This window comes from Macaca mulatta, chromosome 20 (assembly GCF_049350105.2).
Source record: "Macaca mulatta isolate MMU2019108-1 chromosome 20, T2T-MMU8v2.0, whole genome shotgun sequence".
NCBI lineage: Eukaryota > Metazoa > Chordata > Mammalia > Primates > Cercopithecidae > Macaca > Macaca mulatta.
Window position 1 is genome coordinate 13,058,821 of NC_133425.1, and position 20,228 is coordinate 13,079,048.

The 20,228-nt window shown below is 46.8% G+C and overlaps 1 protein-coding gene across 8 annotated transcripts in view; it reads right to left on the reverse strand.

Moving 5' to 3' along the window:
- Positions 1–20,228, reverse strand: part of GSPT1 (G1 to S phase transition 1) — a 125,117-nt gene that overhangs the window by 40,691 nt on the left and 64,198 nt on the right. For 2 of the 8 annotated variants that reach the window (XM_015125632.3, XM_015125633.3), the window contains one exon: positions 2,905–3,910. The exons of 3 other annotated variants lie outside the window; for them this stretch is intronic. In XM_015125632.3, the coding sequence (XP_014981118.2) occupies positions 2,905–3,265 (361 nt within the window). In that variant the 5' untranslated portion in view covers positions 3,266–3,910. Of the gene's footprint in view, positions 1–1,038; positions 1,051–2,881; positions 4,199–20,228 lie in introns of those variants that run through there. 3 more of the 8 variants (XM_077987318.1, XM_077987322.1, XM_077987319.1) reach the window with 3 other exon arrangements.

Genomic DNA, 20,228 nt, shown 5'->3' on the forward strand with positions numbered 1-20,228 from the left:
TTTTAAGAGGCATTAAAGGTGGGATGATGCAAAGAACACATCATTACTTTAGAAGCTCTGGCTGTTCTAGAAAGTCCAAATAACCCTAAAAATCACTAAACCAGTTTCTTACCTAAGAATAAAAAAAACTAGGTGCAAATTACAACTTAAATACATCCTATCAGAGAAAATGCTTGTTCTAATACACATTAAACCTTGCCTTCTACATTGTCATTCATTTGGGGACCTCAATTTTTAAGGAGAATCTCTTGGCCAATTTACTTGGCTCTAGAGAACTGCGCTTAAATGAATTACACTTAATTACACTTACATGGGTTCCACTTAATTATTTCTTAGGAACCTGTATTCTTTAGTTTTCAAAGATATCCAAGGTCAACACTGAATCCCAAGGTCTGACTCTCGAGGCTCCTTCAACAGCTTTCCTGGCAAGCAGTTTAAAAACACACCCACCACAAATTTCAGCTATGGCTTAACTAAAGAACAAAATGTGCTGCTACCCCTATAGTCCACTTCCTCACTATCAAAAAAATCTTGTAAACTTTTTGGTTCCCCTTTTGTAAATTTCAATCCAGGTGTTATTTCCTAATTTTCCCCCTGCTTTTTACAAGCACTGATTGTTATCCGATGCTGGCTTTTTATGGACTGGAACATGCAATCCAACAGTCTCAATATAACTCTGGACCTCAATTTAGAAAATCAGTTCTTTTCCAAATAGATATCTTACGTAGGATAATTTTTTAAAAACATTAACTGGCATCTTGGTAGAAGCAGTTGGTTAACTCAGTAACACCAAAATAGTTTTCTGATTAAAAACAAGAAAGCTGACCATGATGTAGGGATTTTCTTACTGACAGCTACTTCCCTACAGGTTTTCACATCTCCAACTTCTAGCATTGTTAAAGAGAAAAAATTAGGTCTAACTACAAATTAGCAAGTATCAGGAAGAGAGAAAGCCTGCATAAAAGGTAATACCTAGTCACCAACAGGCACCAACAGTGACTATTTTAGACCAAGGATGGTTATTTAACCCCGGATGACTGGCTGGACAGGCTGTAAATGGAATCCTGAGTCTAGTCAGAGTCCTGAGTCTAGTCAGAGTGGTGCTGGTGGCTCCACAGAATGGAGGAAGAGCCAAAAAAGAAAATGGCTGGATAAACAAAATCTGCAAAGTAAGGTAGGGAATGGGTACTTTTAGGAGCTGAGAAGTGAACTAGGTTAGGCAGTCAAAATGGCTTGATATATCAAGTCAAGAATTACAAGCTAAGCTTCCTTATTCAAAAGGAAAACATCGTCTACGGCCATACCATCCTGGACGTGCTCGATCTCCTCAAATCTCCTCAAAAGAAAACATCAACCATCCACACAAACAAAAGAAATGCCATTGTCAATAAAACCACCAAATCAACCGTGTTGACGTACATACGTCATCAGAGCGTTTCTCCAAACGCTATCCTTTTACCACAAAAGAGCAAACGGTGACAAGTCTCCGTAGAAACCAAATTCCTAGAGCACTTTTATAATGTCCACTTATCTAAGAACCACAATACAGAACTTTATTTTTTTATATGAAAAACATAAATGTATTTCTCATAACACAATACAGAACTTTAAAGAGAGAAATAAACAATATGTTCTCACTTAAAATGCGCTGGAAGTCATGACCCAGCCCATCAATGTCCTGGCTAAATGATGAAAGGACGTTCAGCCTTTTCCTTCCTTTTTCATTTTCTCTTTAAGAAAACACTGACAGTTCCTAAAATAAGCACCATTAGGAAGAGAATACTTAAGTTCAGTCATTTGACATTCCTACAAAATCAGTACCTGAAAGCATGCTACCTACCACAAAATAAGCACCATTGTAAGAATACTTAAGTTCACTCATTTGATATTCCTACAACGTCAGCACCTGCAAGCAGGCTACCTACCACTTAAGCAACCCCTAAGTACTGGAAGATGTTTAAAAACCAAAGTTAATTCGAAATCACAGAATGTATGTCTACTAGCTACAGTCAGAAAGACACGTGACAACTATTAAATTATAACAAATGCTCAAGTGTCTGAAGAAGTAGACTGAATTACTGACACACGAACACAGTGAGTTATTCCAAGCTATCTGAATAAGGTCAACGAGTTTACAGCAATGAAAATTCTCTAAACGTGTCGCTGACAAAGGAGAAAAGTGTAAGCCTCACTTTAAAAAGCCAAATCAATATAGTCTCCTATCACACATTAAGTGAGGAATCCTAACTTTGCGGCACTTTGTAAACTTTAGAAGCCTACACAATGCTAAAGGTAAAACAGATCTTGGTATTGATAGCCAAGTTTCTGCCCGATCACAAGGCTGCAATGCATCTTGGGATCCCTTCAGGACGGTTCAGGGCCATGGATAATTTAAAACGTAATTACAGTTTCAACAGTAGGAACTGCAGCAGGAGACGCTCTCTCAGCTGGATCTAAGGTGAAAGGAAAACTCCGGCATTTGTCTTCCCCCACTCCTCCGATCTCTAAACGCCCACCCGACTGATTCCTGGCTCCATCTGCGCCTCGTGGCGGTGATCCGCCGGGGCCCCCAGTCTGTCCCATACGGTTCACATCTCAAGCGGGTAACTGCGGACTCCAGAGCAGGGTAGGGGTGCGGAAGGGCGGCACTCGGGTCCGGGTCTTTGGGCGCGCTACCCGCTGTCCGCTCCCCGCCCGGCCACCGCCGCGGGCCGCCCCGCGCAGGCCGGCTCCCGGGCTCGGGGTGCACCACCTAGGCGGACGGCGCCACTGTCAGCGCCCCACGTGCCGGCCGGGCTCCAGGGCCGCGCGCCCCCGGGCCGCACCCCTACGCCATGTGGGCTCCGGCGCCCTGCCTGGCTTCCTCCCGCGTCCCCGGGGCTGCCCCGCGTCCCGGGCCTTTACCCGCAGGGCCTCCCGCGCCGCTGCCAGCTCCGTGGTTGGTGGCGGCGCCGCCAGCTGGGGGTGGCGGCGCTGCCGGGCCCCGCAGGAAGGACGGCACGAACTCGGCGGCATGGACGTTGGGCACGAAGGGCTTGGCGTTGACGTTGAGTTGCCGGCTGAAGGCCGCGCTGAGGTTCTCCCGCTGGGCCTCGGCCGCCGCCGCCAGGGAGCCGCCGCCGCCGCCACACGGGCCCGGCCCGGGGGCTTCCATGTCCGCCTGGTCCCAGCAGTCGGGCGCCGAGTCGCTGCTGCTGCTGCCGCTGCTGCTCCCGCCGCCGCCGCCGCCGCCGCCACCGCCACCGCCGCCACTGCCCGGATCCATGATCGGGGGGGCCGTGTGTGTGGTGGACAGAGAGCGGGAAATGGAGGCAGGGGCGCCCGGCCGGGGAGGAGTGGGCCGCGCTGACCGAGGGAAGGCGGCGGGGCAGAAGGGCCGGGAGCTAGCGACAAAGATCCCCGGCGTCGCCGCGGCAGCAGCTCCAGTCCCGACTCCACACTCGCGACGACGACAGAGGCGACGGCGGCGGCGGCTCAACCCTCCTCCTCGTGTCTGCGAGCGGATCTCCTCCCACCTAACCACCTCCGACTGCCTCACCGCCAACCCCACGCCCGGCGCGGATTGACCCCTCACCGCTACCCGTACCTTCGCCTCGGTAGTTCTCTGTTCTGGCCGCCCCCGTTTCCGGCTATTTAGCACGGCGGGAGGCGGAACTACAAGTTCCGGCAGCGCCCGCGCGACCTCGCTGCGGTTTTCCCGGGGGCCGACGGGAGTCGGAGTTCAGGGACTGGGCGCAACCGGAAGCCGCTCCGGATCCCGGCAGGCAACGCGAGGAGGGGGAGGTCTTGTGGCTGCTCGACTGCCCCACCTGTCACCGGGTGGGGGGCAGGGGCAGGCTCTGGTTGGTGCAGCCGTGGGCTGGGCCGAAGACCGAGAGTCTTTTAGCCCATAGGAGGGGTCCACTCTGGCCTGTGGGAGACAGGGTGCGGGAATACGGACAGCATCTATAACGTGGGGAAGAAAAATACACTCAGCTCCCGAAAATTCCTGTACTCTCTTTTCACCACCTTTCCTGCGTTCTCTGCCTCACAGTCTCCCTACCTTGTTCTCTCTCCACCTTCTTTCTCCCTACCCCCAGCCAGATTTTGCCCTACATTTCAAAGCCGGTGCCGATTTCAAAGCTGATTTCATTTTATGTAATCATTTGGTGGAAGAGACAATAAAACTGTGAGATGTTCCAGCTTAAAACTGCAGTGTGGCTCATAAATCGCTGGGGCCCAGGCTCTGCCCAGGCAGAAGGGATCGTTAACTGGAAACTTTCAATGACTCACTGTTTGTTTGACTAGTCATATAAAGCCTTCACCCAAATTTTTCCATCCTTTCCTCCTCCCTGCCAAAGGGTTTGCAAATTAAACAGAGGATTGCCATATTCCATGGTGTATCCGGCTGTACCTAACTAACAGGGTTATTTGGTGAGTCCAGCTTCCTTATGCACCATTAGGTGAAGTGCTTTCCTCTTGACTGGTCTGATTTGCTCAAGAATTCCTATGGTAGTTTTCATTGACTGCATCTTACACTTACAGATTGCAATTAGGCAAACCTGGGAAAAGAGCAAAAGCAAAAGAGAAATACTTAGAGTTCGCATTTAGGCTCTTCATGAAGTAGGAAAAATGTTGCTCTGAGTACCTGTTAAGTTTTCCTGTAATTCACCCATGTGGAGCCCAAGACAGAGAAAAACATATTGTTAGTATTTTTCTGAAAAGAGTCTAGACAGGGTGCAACTAATCTGCCTAGAAATTACAGAGTAAAGGAAGTACATACATAGAATAGATGTTTCTGAACAACCTTAGGTTGTTTAAAAAAAAAAAAAAACTGGCCGGGCGCGGTGGCTCAAGCCTGTAATCCCAGCACTTTGGGAGGTCGAGACGGGCAGATCACGAGGTCAGGAGATCTAGACCATCCTGGCTAACACAGTGAAACCCCGTGTCTACTAAAAAAATACAAAAAACTAGCCGGGCGAGGTGGCGGGCGCCTGTAGTCCCAGCTACTTGGGAGGCTGAGGCAGGAGAATGGCGTGAACCCGGGAGGCGGAGCTTGCAGTGAGCTGAGATCTGGCCACTGCACTCCAGCCTGGGCGACAGAGCGAGACCCTGTCTCAACAACAACAACAAAAAAAAACTAACAAAATCTCGATCTAGATCTGTATTTTAATTTTAAACGTCTGTATTGTAAAGATAAGAGAGAACTCAGCCTAATGAGATAGGTCACAAACGATGCTCTCAAGTATTTTTCAAGAGTCCTAGGCTACAGTAGTTTGAATTTAATTTTAAACTACCAAGCTTTATGGATTGAAAAAACACATACCGGCCAGGCGCAGTAGCTCATGCCCATAATCCCAGCACTTTGGGAGGCCGAGGCAGATGGATCACGTGAGGTGAGGAGTCCGTGACCAGCCTGGCCAACATGGTGAAACCCCGTCTCTACTAAAAATACAAAAATTAGCTGGGCATGGTGGCACATGCCTGTAATCCCAGCTGCTCGGTAAGCTGAGGCAGGAAAATCGCCTGAACCTGGGAGGTGGAGGTTGCAGTGAGCCAACATTGTGCCACTGCACTCCAGCCTGGGCAACAGAGTGAGAGTCTGTCTCAAAAACAAACAAACAAACAAACAAAAAAAAACGTGATCCACCCTCCTCAGCCTCCCAAAGTGCTGGGATTACCGGTGTGAGCCACCGCGCCCGGCAGAGTTTGCCTCTGCTTAATAGGAAGTTTTGGTTATAGCACATTATTATACCCGAAGACCTAACTGAGTCATACTTAACAATGTCCATTTTAAAGTTGGTGTTAAGTAACTGTCAGATTTACAGAGAACTTAACAACTGTTATAAAAATTAGAACTTCATTTATGCGAGACCTGTATTGCTATTGAATAAAAGATGTTCGCCTTATATTCACAAGAAAAAATACAAGGTGTTCAAAATGAAATGCCTTCTCTTTCCAGATTTTCATTCCCCATCCACCCACTCCTAAGAAAATGTCAACACAATCAGCGGGCTCAAATAATGAACTACACATCCTTCTCCAAGCATTTTGTCTTTGAATACTGCTCTCCTCTTTGTAGCACCCCTACAGCACTGAATGGTCCCTTTCTCACAGGTTAGTTCTTCACATCTAATTGAATTAGCGGAGTTTCCTTCTGCCTGGTTCTTTTTCTAGGGACAAAGGCAGAAACTGTTTAGACTGCTGCTTAGAAAAGCAGTTGATGTCATTAATTTCCTTGTCTCTGAACAGGATAATTATGGTTATTCAGGAAAAAATCTACTCCATTGGATTTCCAAAGCTTTCACCTGCCAGACAGACCTCCAGCAGAAAAGGGAAAAATCCTTCTTGTTAGTTGTGCTAAGACTGAGCAACTTGAGGGCAGGGTCTTACCTTAATCTTCTTTACATTTCCACTGCCTAGAATAATGCCCCGTATATAAAAGGTGCTTGATCAATTTAACTGGCTGATACTGTCCTTTGATACTCATTTAAGACTGTTGAGACGTAGGGCTAATTTTATTTATTTATTTATTTGTTTATTTATAATTTTTCTTGAGACAGAGTCTCGCTCTGTCGCCCAGGCTAGAGTGCAGTGGCGTGATCTCAGCTCACTGCAACCTCTGCCTCCCAGGTTCAAGCGATTCTCTCCCCTCAGCCTCCCGAGTAGCTGGGACTACAGGTGTGCACCACCACACCCAGCTAAGTTTTGTATTTTTAGTAGAGACGGGGTTTCACCATGTTGACCAGGATGGTCTTGATTTCTTGACCTTGTGATTCGCCCTCTTCAGCCTCCCAAAGTGTTGGATTACAGGCGTGAGACACTGCACCCGGCCTGTATTTTTTTTTTTTTTTAGTAGAGATGGGGTTTCACAATGTTGGCCAGGCTGCTCTCGAACTCCTGACCTCAGGTGATCCACCTGGCTTGGCATCCCAAAATGCTGGGATTACAGGCGTGAGCCACTGCACCTGGTCCAGAAATAAAACAAATTTAATATGCGTGTTTGTTGCCTCCTTGACCACCAACCTAGTCCAATTCTGCCTCTTCAAAAAAGGCAACCACATGTTGCCTCTTCCTTTTCTCCCCAGAAAAAAATTATCTTTATCTTTTTTTTTTTTTTTTTTTTTTTTGTGACAGAGTCTCACTCTCTCTCACTCTGTTGCCCAGGCTGGAGTGCAGTGGCACGATCTTGGCTCCCTGCAATCTCCACCTCCCAGGTTCAAGCGATTCTCCTGCCTCAGCCTCCCGAGTAGCTGGGACTACAGGCATCTGCCACCACGCCCAGCTAATTTTTGTATTTTTAGTAGAGAGGAGGGTTTCACCATGTTGGCCAGGCTGGTCTCGAACTCCTGACTTCAAGTGATCCACCCACCTCTGCCTCCCAAAGTGCTGCGATGACAGGCGTGAGCCACCACACCCGGCCTTTTTTTTTGAAACAAAGTCTTGCCCTGTTGCCTCGGCTGGAGAGCAGTACATGATCACAGCTCACTACAACCCCGACCTTCTGGGCTCAAGCGATCCTCCCACCTCAGCCCCTGGAGTAGCTGGGACCACAGGTTCAAGCCACTTACTTTTTACATTTTTTTTGTAGGGGGTGAGTCTCACTATGTTGCCCAGGCTGGTCTTAAACACCTGGGCTGAAATGATCCTCCTGCCTCAGCCTCCCAAAGGGTTAGGATTACAGGAGTGAACCACCACAGCCAGCCATACATTGCCTTCACAGCGTGGGCAAGTGGGAACTTATATCCAAGAAGCAGGGAGGGGGGCAATGAATGGAAACAATTAAGAGGAAACATCGGGGTAAGGGGGATTCTGGCTAAGCCCACCTAACAGGATTCTTGCTGAAGGCAGGTCAGGGTGACCAAATATTACCTAGAGGATGGTGGAGGATGAGGAACCTGATCAGCTATGGAAGATGATCAGATATCAACGGTGGGGGGTTCTTGCTAAACTGACTTAGCAGGGTTCTTTGCTAAAACTGGATTTAATAAGGAAGTGCACAGATGGGCTTTGCAGAAGATTCAGAAGCCTGACTAAAGTTTGGCCAAACAAAGAATCTTTGTCATGTGTGAGATTAAAAAAAAAAAAAGGTAAGGAAGCCGGGCATGGTAGCTTGCACCTGTAATCCCAGCTACTTGAGAGTTTAACGCAGGTGGATGGTTTGAGTCCAGGAGTTTGAAACCAGCCTGGGCAACATAGCGAAAGACTGCATCTCTACAAAGATAAATTTTAAAAAAAGACAAGGAAAGGCTGGGGGCGGTGGCTCACGCCTGTAATCCCAGCACTTTGGGAGGCTGAGGCGGATGAATCATGAGGTCAGGAGTTTGAGACCAGCGTGGCCAACATGGGGAAACCCCGTCTCTACTAAAGATATAAAAAATTAGCCGGGCGTGGTGGCGCGTGCTTGTAATGCCAGCTACTCAGGAGGGTGATACAGGAGAATCACTTGAACCCGGGAGGCAGAGGTTGCAGTGAGCCGAGATTGTGTCATTACACTCCAGCCTGGGTGACAGGGTGAGACTCCGCCTCAAAATAAACAATAAATAAATAAGGAAAGGCTGAATGGATAGCAGATGATGATGATAATGATGATGCTATTGTTAAAACTTGGTAATGCCAACATGATCAAAACGACACTGAGCCCCAGAGCTCTGTCTTAAAGGACAGTCAATTGACCAGCTCATGTGCCAGAACTGGCTTCCTTGTCAGCTCCTGTGGGTTAATTGCCTTTTCAATGAGCAGCTACAAAAACCAGTTATCCTGGTTTCCCCAGGAATCAGAGACGCTTCTGTGAGTCAATCTTTTACGTCACTTTGCAGGTCTCATTTTCTGAGTCCATCCATCTGGAGGAAGAGATCTTAGTCAATAAAATCACGGTGCCTTCTGTCACTAAAACCCAGGAGGCATTAACACTCATTTACACCCCCTGGGTTTCCCTGTAAATGGACTTGTCCCCCGCTGGTAGAATGAAGCTACCAGGATCACTCTAAGAGCTGCCAATTTCCTACGCCAGCATAGTGCAGGTCTCCTCCCTGTACTGGCAGAGCTAGGCCCTTGAAAGGTATCTGAACAGCGGCTGTCCCCAGGTTGAACAGGCTTGTTGATTTACGTTGGAAATAGCTGTCTTGCTGTAATGATTGTCCCAGTACATCCACTTTGTGCATGTAGAAGACTCATAAGAGCATGGGGGAAGCCTGATCATCAACGTTTGACTCAGATGAAAAGTTGATTTATTCTGCAGAGACCAGGGTTCATTGTCATTTTCCATTGTCAAGGGAAGAAAACAAAGTTCAGAGACGTTGAATAACTTGAGATATTGACATATTGCTTGGCATTTTATTTCTTTTGTTTTGTTTTTGTTCTTTTTTCTTTTTTTCTTTCTTTTTTTTTTTTTTTGAGATGGAGTTTCACTCTTGTTGCCCAGCCTGGAGTGCAATGGCATGATCTTGGTTCACTGCAACCTCTGCCTCCTGGGCTCAACCGATTTGCCTGCCTCAGCCCCTCAAGTAGCTGGGATTACAGGCATGTGCCACCACACCTGGCTAATTTGATATTTATAGTTTTATTTTATTTATTTATTTGTTTTTGAGATGGAGTCTCACTCTGTAGCCCAAGCTGGAGTGCAGTAGCGTGATCTTGGCTCACTGCAACCTCTGCCTCCGGGGCTCAAGTGATTCTCGTGCCTCAGCCTCCCGAGTAGCTGGGACTACAGGAGCCTGCCACCACGCCCAGCTAATTTTTTGTATTTTAGTAGAGACAGGATTTCACCAGGTTGCTGAGGGCGGTCTCGAATCCTGAGCTCAGAAGATCTGTCCGCCTTGGCCTCCCAAAGTGCTGGGATTACAAGCATGAGCCATGACACCACAGTGCCCAGCTTAATTTCATATTTTAGTAGAAACAAGGTTTCACTAAAAAAAAAAAAAAAAAAAGAATGGAACTGCTGGATGATGTGGATATTACCTTTAATGTTACTTTAAAATGTGTTTACCTTTGGCCAAGAGCAGTAGCTCACACCTATAGTCCCAGCACTTTGGGAGGCTGAGGTGGGAGGATGGCTTGAAGCCAGGAGGTAAAGACCAGCCTGGGCAACAAAGTCAAGATCCTGTGTCTACAAAAAATTTAAAAATTATCTGTGTGGTGGTGCATTCCTGTAGTCCCAGCTACCTGGGAGGCTGACGTGGCAGGATAGTTTGAGTCCGGAAGACATAGGCTGCAGTGAGCCATGACCGTGCCACTGCATAGTCTTGGTGACAGAGGGAGACCCATCTCAAAACAAAAAACAAACAAACAAAAAAAACCTGGGCACAGTGGCAGCCATCTATAGTCCCAGCTACTTGGGAGGCTGAGGCAGGAGGATCACTTGAGCCCAGGAGTTTGAGGCTGCGGTTAGCTATGATCAGACAGTCCTCTCCAGCCTGGGCAACAGAGCAGCACCTTGTCTCGAAAAATATTAAAAAATAAAAGTAAAAGAAAAATAGGCTAGTTGCAGTGGCTCACGCCTGTAATCCCAGCACTTTGGGAGGCCGAGGCAGGCGGATCACCTGAGGTTGGGAATTCAAGATCAGCCTCACCAACATGAATAAACTCCGTCTTTACTAAAAATACAAAATTAGCCGGGCATAGTGGCATCTGCCTGTAATCTCAGGTACTTGGGAGGCTGAGGCAGGAGAATCACTTGAATCCGGGAGGCCAAGGTTGTGGTGAGCCAAGATCACGCCATTACACTCCAGCCTGGGCAACAAGAGCGAAACTTTGTTTCATTAAAAAAAAAAAAAAAAAGTGTGTGTATATATATATATATATACACACACACACACACACACACACACATATATATATATATATATTTATTAGAGATGGAGTCTTGCTGTATTGGCCATGCTGGTCTCAAACTCCTGGCCTCAAGCTATCCTCCTCCCTTGCTCTCCTAAAGTGTTGGGATTACAGGCATGAGCCACCATGCCCAGACAAAACTTTAAAAAAAAAAAATTTATTTACCTTTAACATCACAACAGCCCTGAAGGGCTGCATGTGTTATCTCCATATTATCAAGATGAGAAAACAAAAGTTCACAGAGGTTGAATAACTTGAAGCTAGTTCTATCAGACCGCGAAGCTATGGTGCGCGCTTTCATCCTCACTTATGCAAAATCATAGCATCACTGGGGTTTCTTGCACAGGGAAAACTGTACAAGCCAGCTCCTGCAAAGAATACCTTCTAAAGTTTTAACGCATAAGTTTTCTTCTCATCAGCTGGATTAAAAATAAACCTCTGATTTCCTGGGAGAGGACCTCGGCTGGCCTCGGATAGCCAGTCCCCCGTGGTCCCCGTCGGTGGGCCGCTAGCCCCACGTGGGGCTTTCTTTTGCTCCGGGACGGGTCCATACGGAGAGCCCTTTGTCCTGGACAACGGGGTGTGGCCAGAAAGGCGGTCGCCCCCTCGCACGTCACACAACGCACGTTCGTGGGGAACCCGGCGCTAAACCCTTCCTAGACTACCTGCTTCTGGGTCGGAGTTTCGTACCTAGCAGAGCAGCTCCCTCGCTGCGATCTATAGAAAGTCAGCCCTGACACAGGGGTTGTTTTATTTAAAAAAATAAAATGAATGAATGCATGAATGAATAAATAGATAGATAAAGATCTGATTTTAAAATCTCACTGATTCAAATCCATATCAACTTTCAAAGAGGATTTGAAGCTTGTTGGAATAAAACCATAGGGGCAGTAATGTCCAAAATTAAGAAACAAGAGAAAAGTCAGAAACCAACACATAAAGAGAGAAGAAGGAGAGGGAAAGGGTATCAAGATTCTTTTGTTTTATTTTATCATTAATTAATTAATTAATTTGATATGGAGTCTTGCTGTGTTGCCAGGCTGGAGGGCAGTGGCCTGATCTCGGCTCTTGGCTCACTGCAACCTCTGCCTCCCCAGCTCAAGCAATTCCCCTGGCTCAGCCTCCCGAGTAGCTGGGTCTACAGGCTTCTGCCACCAGGCCCGGCTAATTTTTTGTATTTTAGCAGAGACAAGGTTTCACCGTGCTGGCCAGGATGGTCTCGATCTCTTGACCTCAAGTGATACGCCCACCTTGGCCTCCCAGAGTGCTGGGATTACAAACGTGAGCCACCAGACCTTCTTTTCTTTTCTTTTCTTTTCTCTTTTTCTCCTAGAATTGAAATTCTCTTTTCTTTTCTTTTTTTAGCGAGACGGGTTCTCTCTCACTCTGTTGCCCATGCTGGAGTGCAGTGGTGCAATCTTAGCTCACTGCAGTTTCGCACTCCTGGGATCAAGCAATCCTCTCTCCTCAGCCTCCTGAATAGCTGGGATTACAGGTGTGTGCCACCATTCCAGGCCAATTTTTTTTGTTTGATTTTTTTAGAGATGGGGGGGTCTCACTATGTTGCCCAGGCTGGTCTTGAACTCCTGGCTTCAAGCGATTCTCCTGCCTTGGCCTCTCAAAGCGCTGGGATTACAGGTGTGAGCCATCACACCTGGCCAAGATCTCTTGATTAAAGAGCAACTGATCATAATATTTAGTTCTAGGTTCCTTAGCACACAGGGAAAAGACAGACATTGGACAATGCACCTCTCTTTGGTAGCAGAGCACACACCAATTTATTCATTCATTTTACTTCAATTCGTTCTGAGTCTACTGAAGGTCAACGAACATTTTCCTGATCCTGAAGCAATTTCCTGGGAATTGATGTTAGCATAATCAACACAACACCATTCATGGTGCTGGGGTCCTACCTTCACTTCCTGACTTTTGACTTCCCCAAATGTGACTGGCCCCTTACCGATAGGATCTTTTTTTTTTTTTTTTTTGAGATAAAGTCTTGCTCTGTTGCCAGGCTGGAGTGCAGTGGCGTGATCTCAGCTCACTGCAACCTCTGCCTCCAGGGTTCAAATTATTCTCCTGCCGCAGCCTCCCAAGTAGCTGAGACTACAGAAGCATGCCCCCACACCCAGCTAATTTTTGTGTTTTTAGTAGAGATGGGAGTTTCACCATGTTAGCCAGGCTGGCCTCGAACTCCTGACCTCGTGATCCACCCTCCTCGGCCTCCAAAAGTGTTGGGATTACAGGCATGAGCCACGGTGCCTGACCCTTCATACTATCTTTATTGAGTACATGACTCGTATTGGAGATCAGGAAAGCAGATTAGACATTCACAGTGTATGTTTCTACAGAAGCCCAATATGCAGTTTTCAAGCCGTATTAAAGACTGTCCCTATCCTCAGTTCATTTCACTATAATTATTCTTGCCTCATGGATCAATTAACAATCATCTATTCTCTTACACCTTCTGTAATGGGGTTTGTTTGTTTTCCTGCCTCTAATCATGTATTATGGGATTTGCTTTGAAACTGCCTTTGCAAAGATTAAGAGAGTGAGAGAAGCCTGGCATGGCTGCCTCCACCTTGCTTCTAGACTCACAGGCTGGCTGTCTTTGCTCGTTCCTAGGTGTAGATCAAGCTAACCATGGAGGAAATTTAGCTTATTGTTTAACTTTTTTTTTTTTTTTTGAGATGGAGTCTTGCTCTGTTGCCCAGGCTAGAGCGCAGTGGCCCAATCCAGGCTCACTGCAACCTCCGCCTTATTGCTTAACTTTGAAGCAAGGATGATAATAGTCCCTCCCTAAAATAAACCCCCTCTTTGCTCAGGGACCACCTTTGTAAACTAATGAAAGGATTTACGTTGTGGGAAGGGAGCGAATTCTGCTAAAATGTAGGCAAAGTTTCTATAATCCCTTACTGCTCAGAAGTCATATGACCAGAAGTCACAAGATTTGTGACTTCTCCAATTACTCCTGTAGATAACACTGCTATTATAGAACCCACAGTTGGTCTTTGAGATGTTTTTCAGACTATTGTATCCTGGCAACCAACTCACCCCATCAGACCCATGAATTCTAACTCAGCCAGTCCTATGGTCCTCACCAAAGGGCAGATTCAGCACATAGGAACCACTTTCCACACCCCTGTGATTTCATCCCCAGTCAATCACCAGCACCCATTTCCTAGCTCACTGCCCACCAAATTACCCATACAATCCCAGTTTCTCCCTTGATCCCAGGAGTTTGGGACCAGCCTGGGCAATATGGCAAAACCCCATCTCTACAAAAAATACAAAAATCAGCTGGGTGTGGTGACGCAGCACCTGTAGTACCACCTACTCAGGAGGCTGAGGTGGGAGGCTTGCTTGAGCTGGGGATGTGGAGGCTGCAGTGAGCCATGACCATGCCACTGTGCTGCAGCCTGGGTGACAGAGTGAAACCCTGTCTCAAAAAAAAAAAAAAAAAAAAAAAAGAAAAGAAAAGAAAAAGAAAAAAAGAAAGAACCAAGTACAAATGTATCAGCAGGAACAGATCTTACAAATCTAATGTTGGGGGCAGAGAGGAAATTTGTAGAATATGTACAATATGACACCACTTGTGAAAAACTTTTAAAGACTCAGACTGAAAAAAGAATATGTTGTTATGGGAACATATCAAGCAGGAAAAGCATCTCCTCTGAGTTATCTGGAAGACTGGTTTGAGTAATAGCTCTAGTCCCTCCACTTGGCGAGCCTTGTGTTAATTGACCTCTTTCTTTACTGCAATCTCAATCTCAGTGATTTGGGTTTATCTCTGCAGCGGGCAAGAAGGCCAGGTGAGGTGGCTCACGCCTATAATCCCAGCACTTTGGGAGGTTGAGATGGCAGTACTGCGTGAGTCCAGGAGTTCAAGATCAGCCTGAAAAACATAGCAAGACCCCCATCTCTATTAAAATTTTAAAAGTTAACCAGGTATGGTGGTGCATGCCTGTACCGCTACTCAGGAGGCTGAGGTGGGAGTATTGCTTGAGCCCAGGAAGTTGAGGCTGCAGTGAGTGAGCCATAATTATGCCATGGCACTCTAGCCTAGGCAACAGAATGAGACCCTGTTTAAAAAAAAAAAAAAAAGTCAGGTTAACATCAAGTGTTGGTAAGGAAGTGAGGAAATAGGGACATGTATATACCACTGGTAGGTGTACAAATTGCTATGACATCTTGGGAAAGCATTTTGCAACCTGCAATACTGATGTGGAGATGTGCCTATCCCACAAGCCAGCAATACAATTTCATTGTCAAGTACATTCCCTTGATTTGAACTTCCCAACCTGTGAGTGGCCAAGTGAATGACAGGTGCTGAGAAACTGATCCCCTCAGTGCCCACAGGACCTAAGTAGCTCCAGCCTTTGCGCGTGTGGCCTCTGGCCGTGAGCAGCCTCCTGCTTACAAATACTCTATTACTATTTCTTGTGTGAGCCGGACATGAAAAGGATCGGGAAATACTGAGCTAGAGAAACTCCCTGGTGAGCACCAAGAGATGGGTTTAAAGCTATTCATTACAGCACTGCTTGAAGTAGCCCAAATTAGAAACACCTATAAATGTCTATCAGTAGGAGAAGAAATAACTAAACATGATGGAATACTATTCAGCAATGATCACGAATGAACCAAATCCTGCTGGGTGTGGTGGCTCATGCCTGTAATCCCAGCACTCCGGGAGGCTGAGGCGCTTGGATTGCTTGAGCCCAGGAGTTCGATACCAGCCTGGGCAACATGGCAAAACCCCATCTCTACAAAAAATACAAAAATCAGCTGGGTGTGGTGACGCAGCACCTGTAGTCCCACCTACTCAGGAGGCTGAAGTGGGAGGCTTGCTTGAGCTGGGGATGTGGAGGCTGCAGTGAGCCATTACCATGCCACTGCGCTCCAGCCTGGGCGACAGACTGAAACTCTGTCTCAAAAAAAAAAAAAAAATGAAAAGAAAAAGAAAGAGAGAAAGAGAAAGAAAGAAAGAAAGAAAGAAAGAAAGAAAGAAAGAAAGAAAGAAAGAAAGAAAGAAAGAAAGAAAGAAAGAAAAAGAAAACCAAATCAAATGTGTCAGCGGGGACAGAGCTTAAATACTTAATGTTTGGGGCAGACGGGAAAGTTGTAGAATATGTACAATATGATGCCATTTGTGAAAAACTTTTCTTTTTTTTTTTTTTTTTTTGAGACGGAGTCTCGCTCTGTAGCCCAGGCTGGAGTGCAGTGGCCGGATCTCAGCTCACTGCAAGCTCCGCCTCCCGGGTTCACGCCATTCTCCGGCCTCAGCCTCCCGAGTAGCTGGGACTACAGGCGCTGCCACCTCGCCCGGCTATTTTTTGTATTTCTTAGTAGAGACGGGGTTTCACCGTGTTAGCCAGGATGAACTTTTCTTTTTTTTGAGACAGAGTCTCACTCTGTCACCCAGGCTGGAGTACAGTGGCATGATCTCGGCTCACTGCAACCTCTGCCTCCTGGGTTCAAGTGATTCTCCTGCCTCAGCCTCCTGAGTAGCTGGGGATTATAGGCGTCTGCCACCAAACCCAGCTAATTTTTGTATTTTTAGTAGAGATGGGGTTTCACCACATTTATCAGGCTGGTCTCGAACTCCTGACCGCATGATCCGCCCACCTCGGCCTCCCAAAGTGCTGGGATTACAGGTGTGAGCCACCGTGCCCAGCCTGTGAAAAACTTTTAAAGACACACTTAAAAAACAATATGTTGTTATGGGAACATATACAAGCAGGAAAAGTATTACAAAAGGCACAGAGAGGCTGCTGGCCAACTTGAAGAAAGCGATTTCTGTAGATGAGGGAAAAAAAAGAAATGGAATAAGGGCATGGTTTTAGCTATACATGTAGCATTGCATTTACTTATTTTATCTTTATTTATTTATTTATTTTTCTTGTGACGGAGTCTCCCCCTCTGTTGCCCAGACTAGAGTGCAGTGGCGAGATCTGCAACCTCCACCTCCCGGGTTCAATCGATTCCCCTGTCTTCCGCACAGCCGGCTCTGCATGAGTTACTGTTTCTCCATTGCAATTTCCCTGTCTCCTGATAAACCGACTCTGTCTAGGCAGGGGGCAAGGTGAACCCGCTGGGCAGTTAAGGCCCCAGAATTTAGTCCGCAGGTAAGTGGAGCAGGAGTCACATCAATAGCATCCATTCAGTGGGCTGTTTTTCCGCGTCAGATGCTGTGCCGGGGGTTTTGTTTACACACCTCTTTGCATCCCCTGGAACGACTCTGTGGGCTTGGGATTATCCCCTCAGGAGGTAACTAGGTCCAAGACAGCAAAAGAACTGGCTCAGGAGCACAGAGAAGTCGCATGGCAGAGCTGAAATTCAAAGCTTCATTCAGTATTCTTTTTTTTTTTTTTTTTTTTTTAAGGCGGGGTCTCACTGTGTCGCCCAGGCTGGAGTGCAATGGTGTGATCTCAGCTCACTGCAATCTCCGCTGCCTGGGTTCAAGCAATTCTCATCCCTCAACCTCCCGAGTAGCTGGGATTACAGGCACCTGCCGCCACGTCCAGCTAATTTTTGTATTTTTAGTAGAGACGGGGTTTCCCTATATTGGTCAGGCTGGTCTCAAGCTCCTGACCTCAGGTGATCCACCCGCCTCGGCCTCCCAAAGTGCTGGGATTACAGGCGTGAGCCACCCCACCTGGCCTGTCTTCACATTTTTGCCATCAGCACTTATCATCTGTGCTGTTATTTACTTAATGCTTTTTCTTCAAACTGATACCCTTTTGTAATTGAATAAATGTACTTTAAAAGGAAACTTTATTTCTACAATAAATGGGAAATAAGTCTGTTACAGTGAAAAGAAGGTTATTTCGAAAACATATACAAAAGAAACAAAATATTGTAACATTTGGTCAGATACTATTACCTGCTGAGACCCTCTCTTTGTTCAAAATGGAGATGAGAAAGCCCTGGAGATGTGTTAAAGATATAATAAGGCCAGGCACGGTGGCTTATGCCTGTAATCCCAGCACTTTGGGAGGCCGATGTGGGTGGATCACCTGAGGTCAGGAGTTTGAGACCAGCCTGGCCAACATGGCAAAATCCCGTCTCTACTAAAAATACAAAAATTAGCTGGGCATGGTGGCGCACGCCTCTAATCCCAGCTACTTGGAAGGCTGAGGCAGGAGAATCGCTTGAACCTGGGAGATGGAGGTTGCAGTGAGCCAAGATCACGCCATGGAGCTGCAGCCTGAGTAACAGAGTGAGACTCCATGTTAAAAAAAAAAAAAAGGAACAAAAACAAAACAAAACATATACAAAACAAACAAAATACATTTAGGCCAGATACTATTACCTGCTGAGGCCCTCTCTCTTCAAAACGGAGATTAGAAAACCTTGGAGATGTGTTAAAGATATAATAGCCAGCCGGGTGTGGTGGCTCATGCCTGTAGTCCCAGCACTTTGGAAGGCTGAGGCAGGTGGATCACCTGAGGTCGGGAGTTCAAAACCAGCCTGACCAACATGGAGAAACCGTGTCTCCACTAAAAATAATAAAAAAAATAAATTAGCCAGGCATGGTGGTGCATGCCTGTAATCCCAGCTACTTGGGAAGCTGAGGCAGGAGAATCACTTGAATCCTGGAGGCAGAGGTTGTGGGGAGCCAAGATCACGTCATTGCACTCCAGCCTGGGCAACAAGAGTGAAACTCCGTCTCAATAAATAAATAAATAATAAATAAAAAGATACAATAGCCAATGAGGTGGTGTGTGCTTGTAGTCCCAGCTACTTGGAAGGCTGAGACAGGAACATCCCTTGAAGCCAGGAGTTTGAGGCTGCAGTGAGTTCTGATGGCACCACTGCACTCCAGTCCGGGCAACATAGTGAGACTCTGTTTCAAAAATAAATAAGCAGGGTACAGTAACTCACACCTGTAACCTAAGCACTTTGGGAGGCTGGGGTGGGTGGATCAGTTGAGGCCAGGAGTTTGAGACCAGCCTGCCCACCAAGGGCAGTAGACCATCTCTACTAAAAATACAAAAAAAATTAGCCAGGTATGGTGATACGTCCCTGTAGTCCCAGCTACTCAGGCGGTTGAAGCAGGAGAATTGCTTGAACCTGGGAGGTGGATGCTTCACTGAGCTGAAATCACACCAATGCACTCCAGCCTGGGTGACACAGTGAGACTCTATCTTAAAAAACAAACAAACAAACAAAAAACACTGAAATCATGCTGAGCATAGGTAACGTGAAGGCCCTGTACTAAGACAGGCTGATTGGAAGGACATCTGTGCCCTCTCCTCCTTCCACTCAGCGCATGGGTTCTTTTTTTTTTTTTTTTTTTGAGACGGAGTCTCGCTCTGTCACCCAGGCTGGAGTGCAGTGGCGCGATCTCGGCTCACTGCAAGCTCTGCCTCTCGGGTTCACGCCGTTCTCCTGCCTCAGCCTCCCAAGTAGCTGGGACTACAGGTGCCCACCACCTCGCCTGGCTCATTTTTTGTATTTTTAGTAGAGACAGGGTTTCACTGTGTTAGCTAGGATGGTCTCGATCTCCTGACCTTGTGATCCGCCCGCCTCGGCCTCCCAAAGTGCTGGGATTACAGGCGTGAGCCACCGCACTTGGCCTAATATGTGTAAATCTTAAGTGCAGCTCACAATTACAGTATAATCACCTTATGAATACTTCGATGAATCACATCATTCTCTGTGGCAATAACCTCAATTAATGCTATTATTATTCAGCTCTGGGATGAGGCTGAAATTTTGATGTATTTGATTCACTCGACCATCTTTATTTGATCCCATGCCATGCTAGGGTTTTGCTATATTTTTTTCTGAGCCTACCAAAACAAACCAAACAGGGCTGGGCGTGATGGCTCACACCTGTAATCCCAGCACTTTGGGAGGCTGAGGCTGGAGGATTGCCTGAGGCTAGGAGTTTGAGATCAGCCTGAGAAACAAAGTGAGACACCGTCTCTATTTTAAAAAAATGAAAACAATCGGCCGGGCGCGGTAGCTCAAGCCTGTAATCCCAGCACTCTGGGAGGCCGAGACGGGCGGATCACGAGGTCAGGACATCAAGACCATCCTGGCTAACACAGTGAAACCCCGTCTCTACTAAAAAAAATACAAAAAAATAACCGGGCGAGGTGGCGGGCACCTGTAGTCCCAGCTACTTGGGAGCCTGAGGCAGGAGAATGGCGGGAACCCGGGAGGCGGAGCTTGCAGTGAGCTGAGATCCGGCCACTGCACTCCAGCCTGGGCAGCAGAGCGAGACTCCGTCTCAAAAAAAAAAAAAAAAAAAAAAAGGAAAACAGAAAATGGCAAGTGTTGGTGATGATTTGGAGAAATTATTGGAATCTTTGTGCACTAGGGTGGGAATATAAAACAATGCAGCCACTGTGGACAATGGTATCGCAATTCTTCAACAAAATTAAACTGAGAATTAGTATATGAGTCAG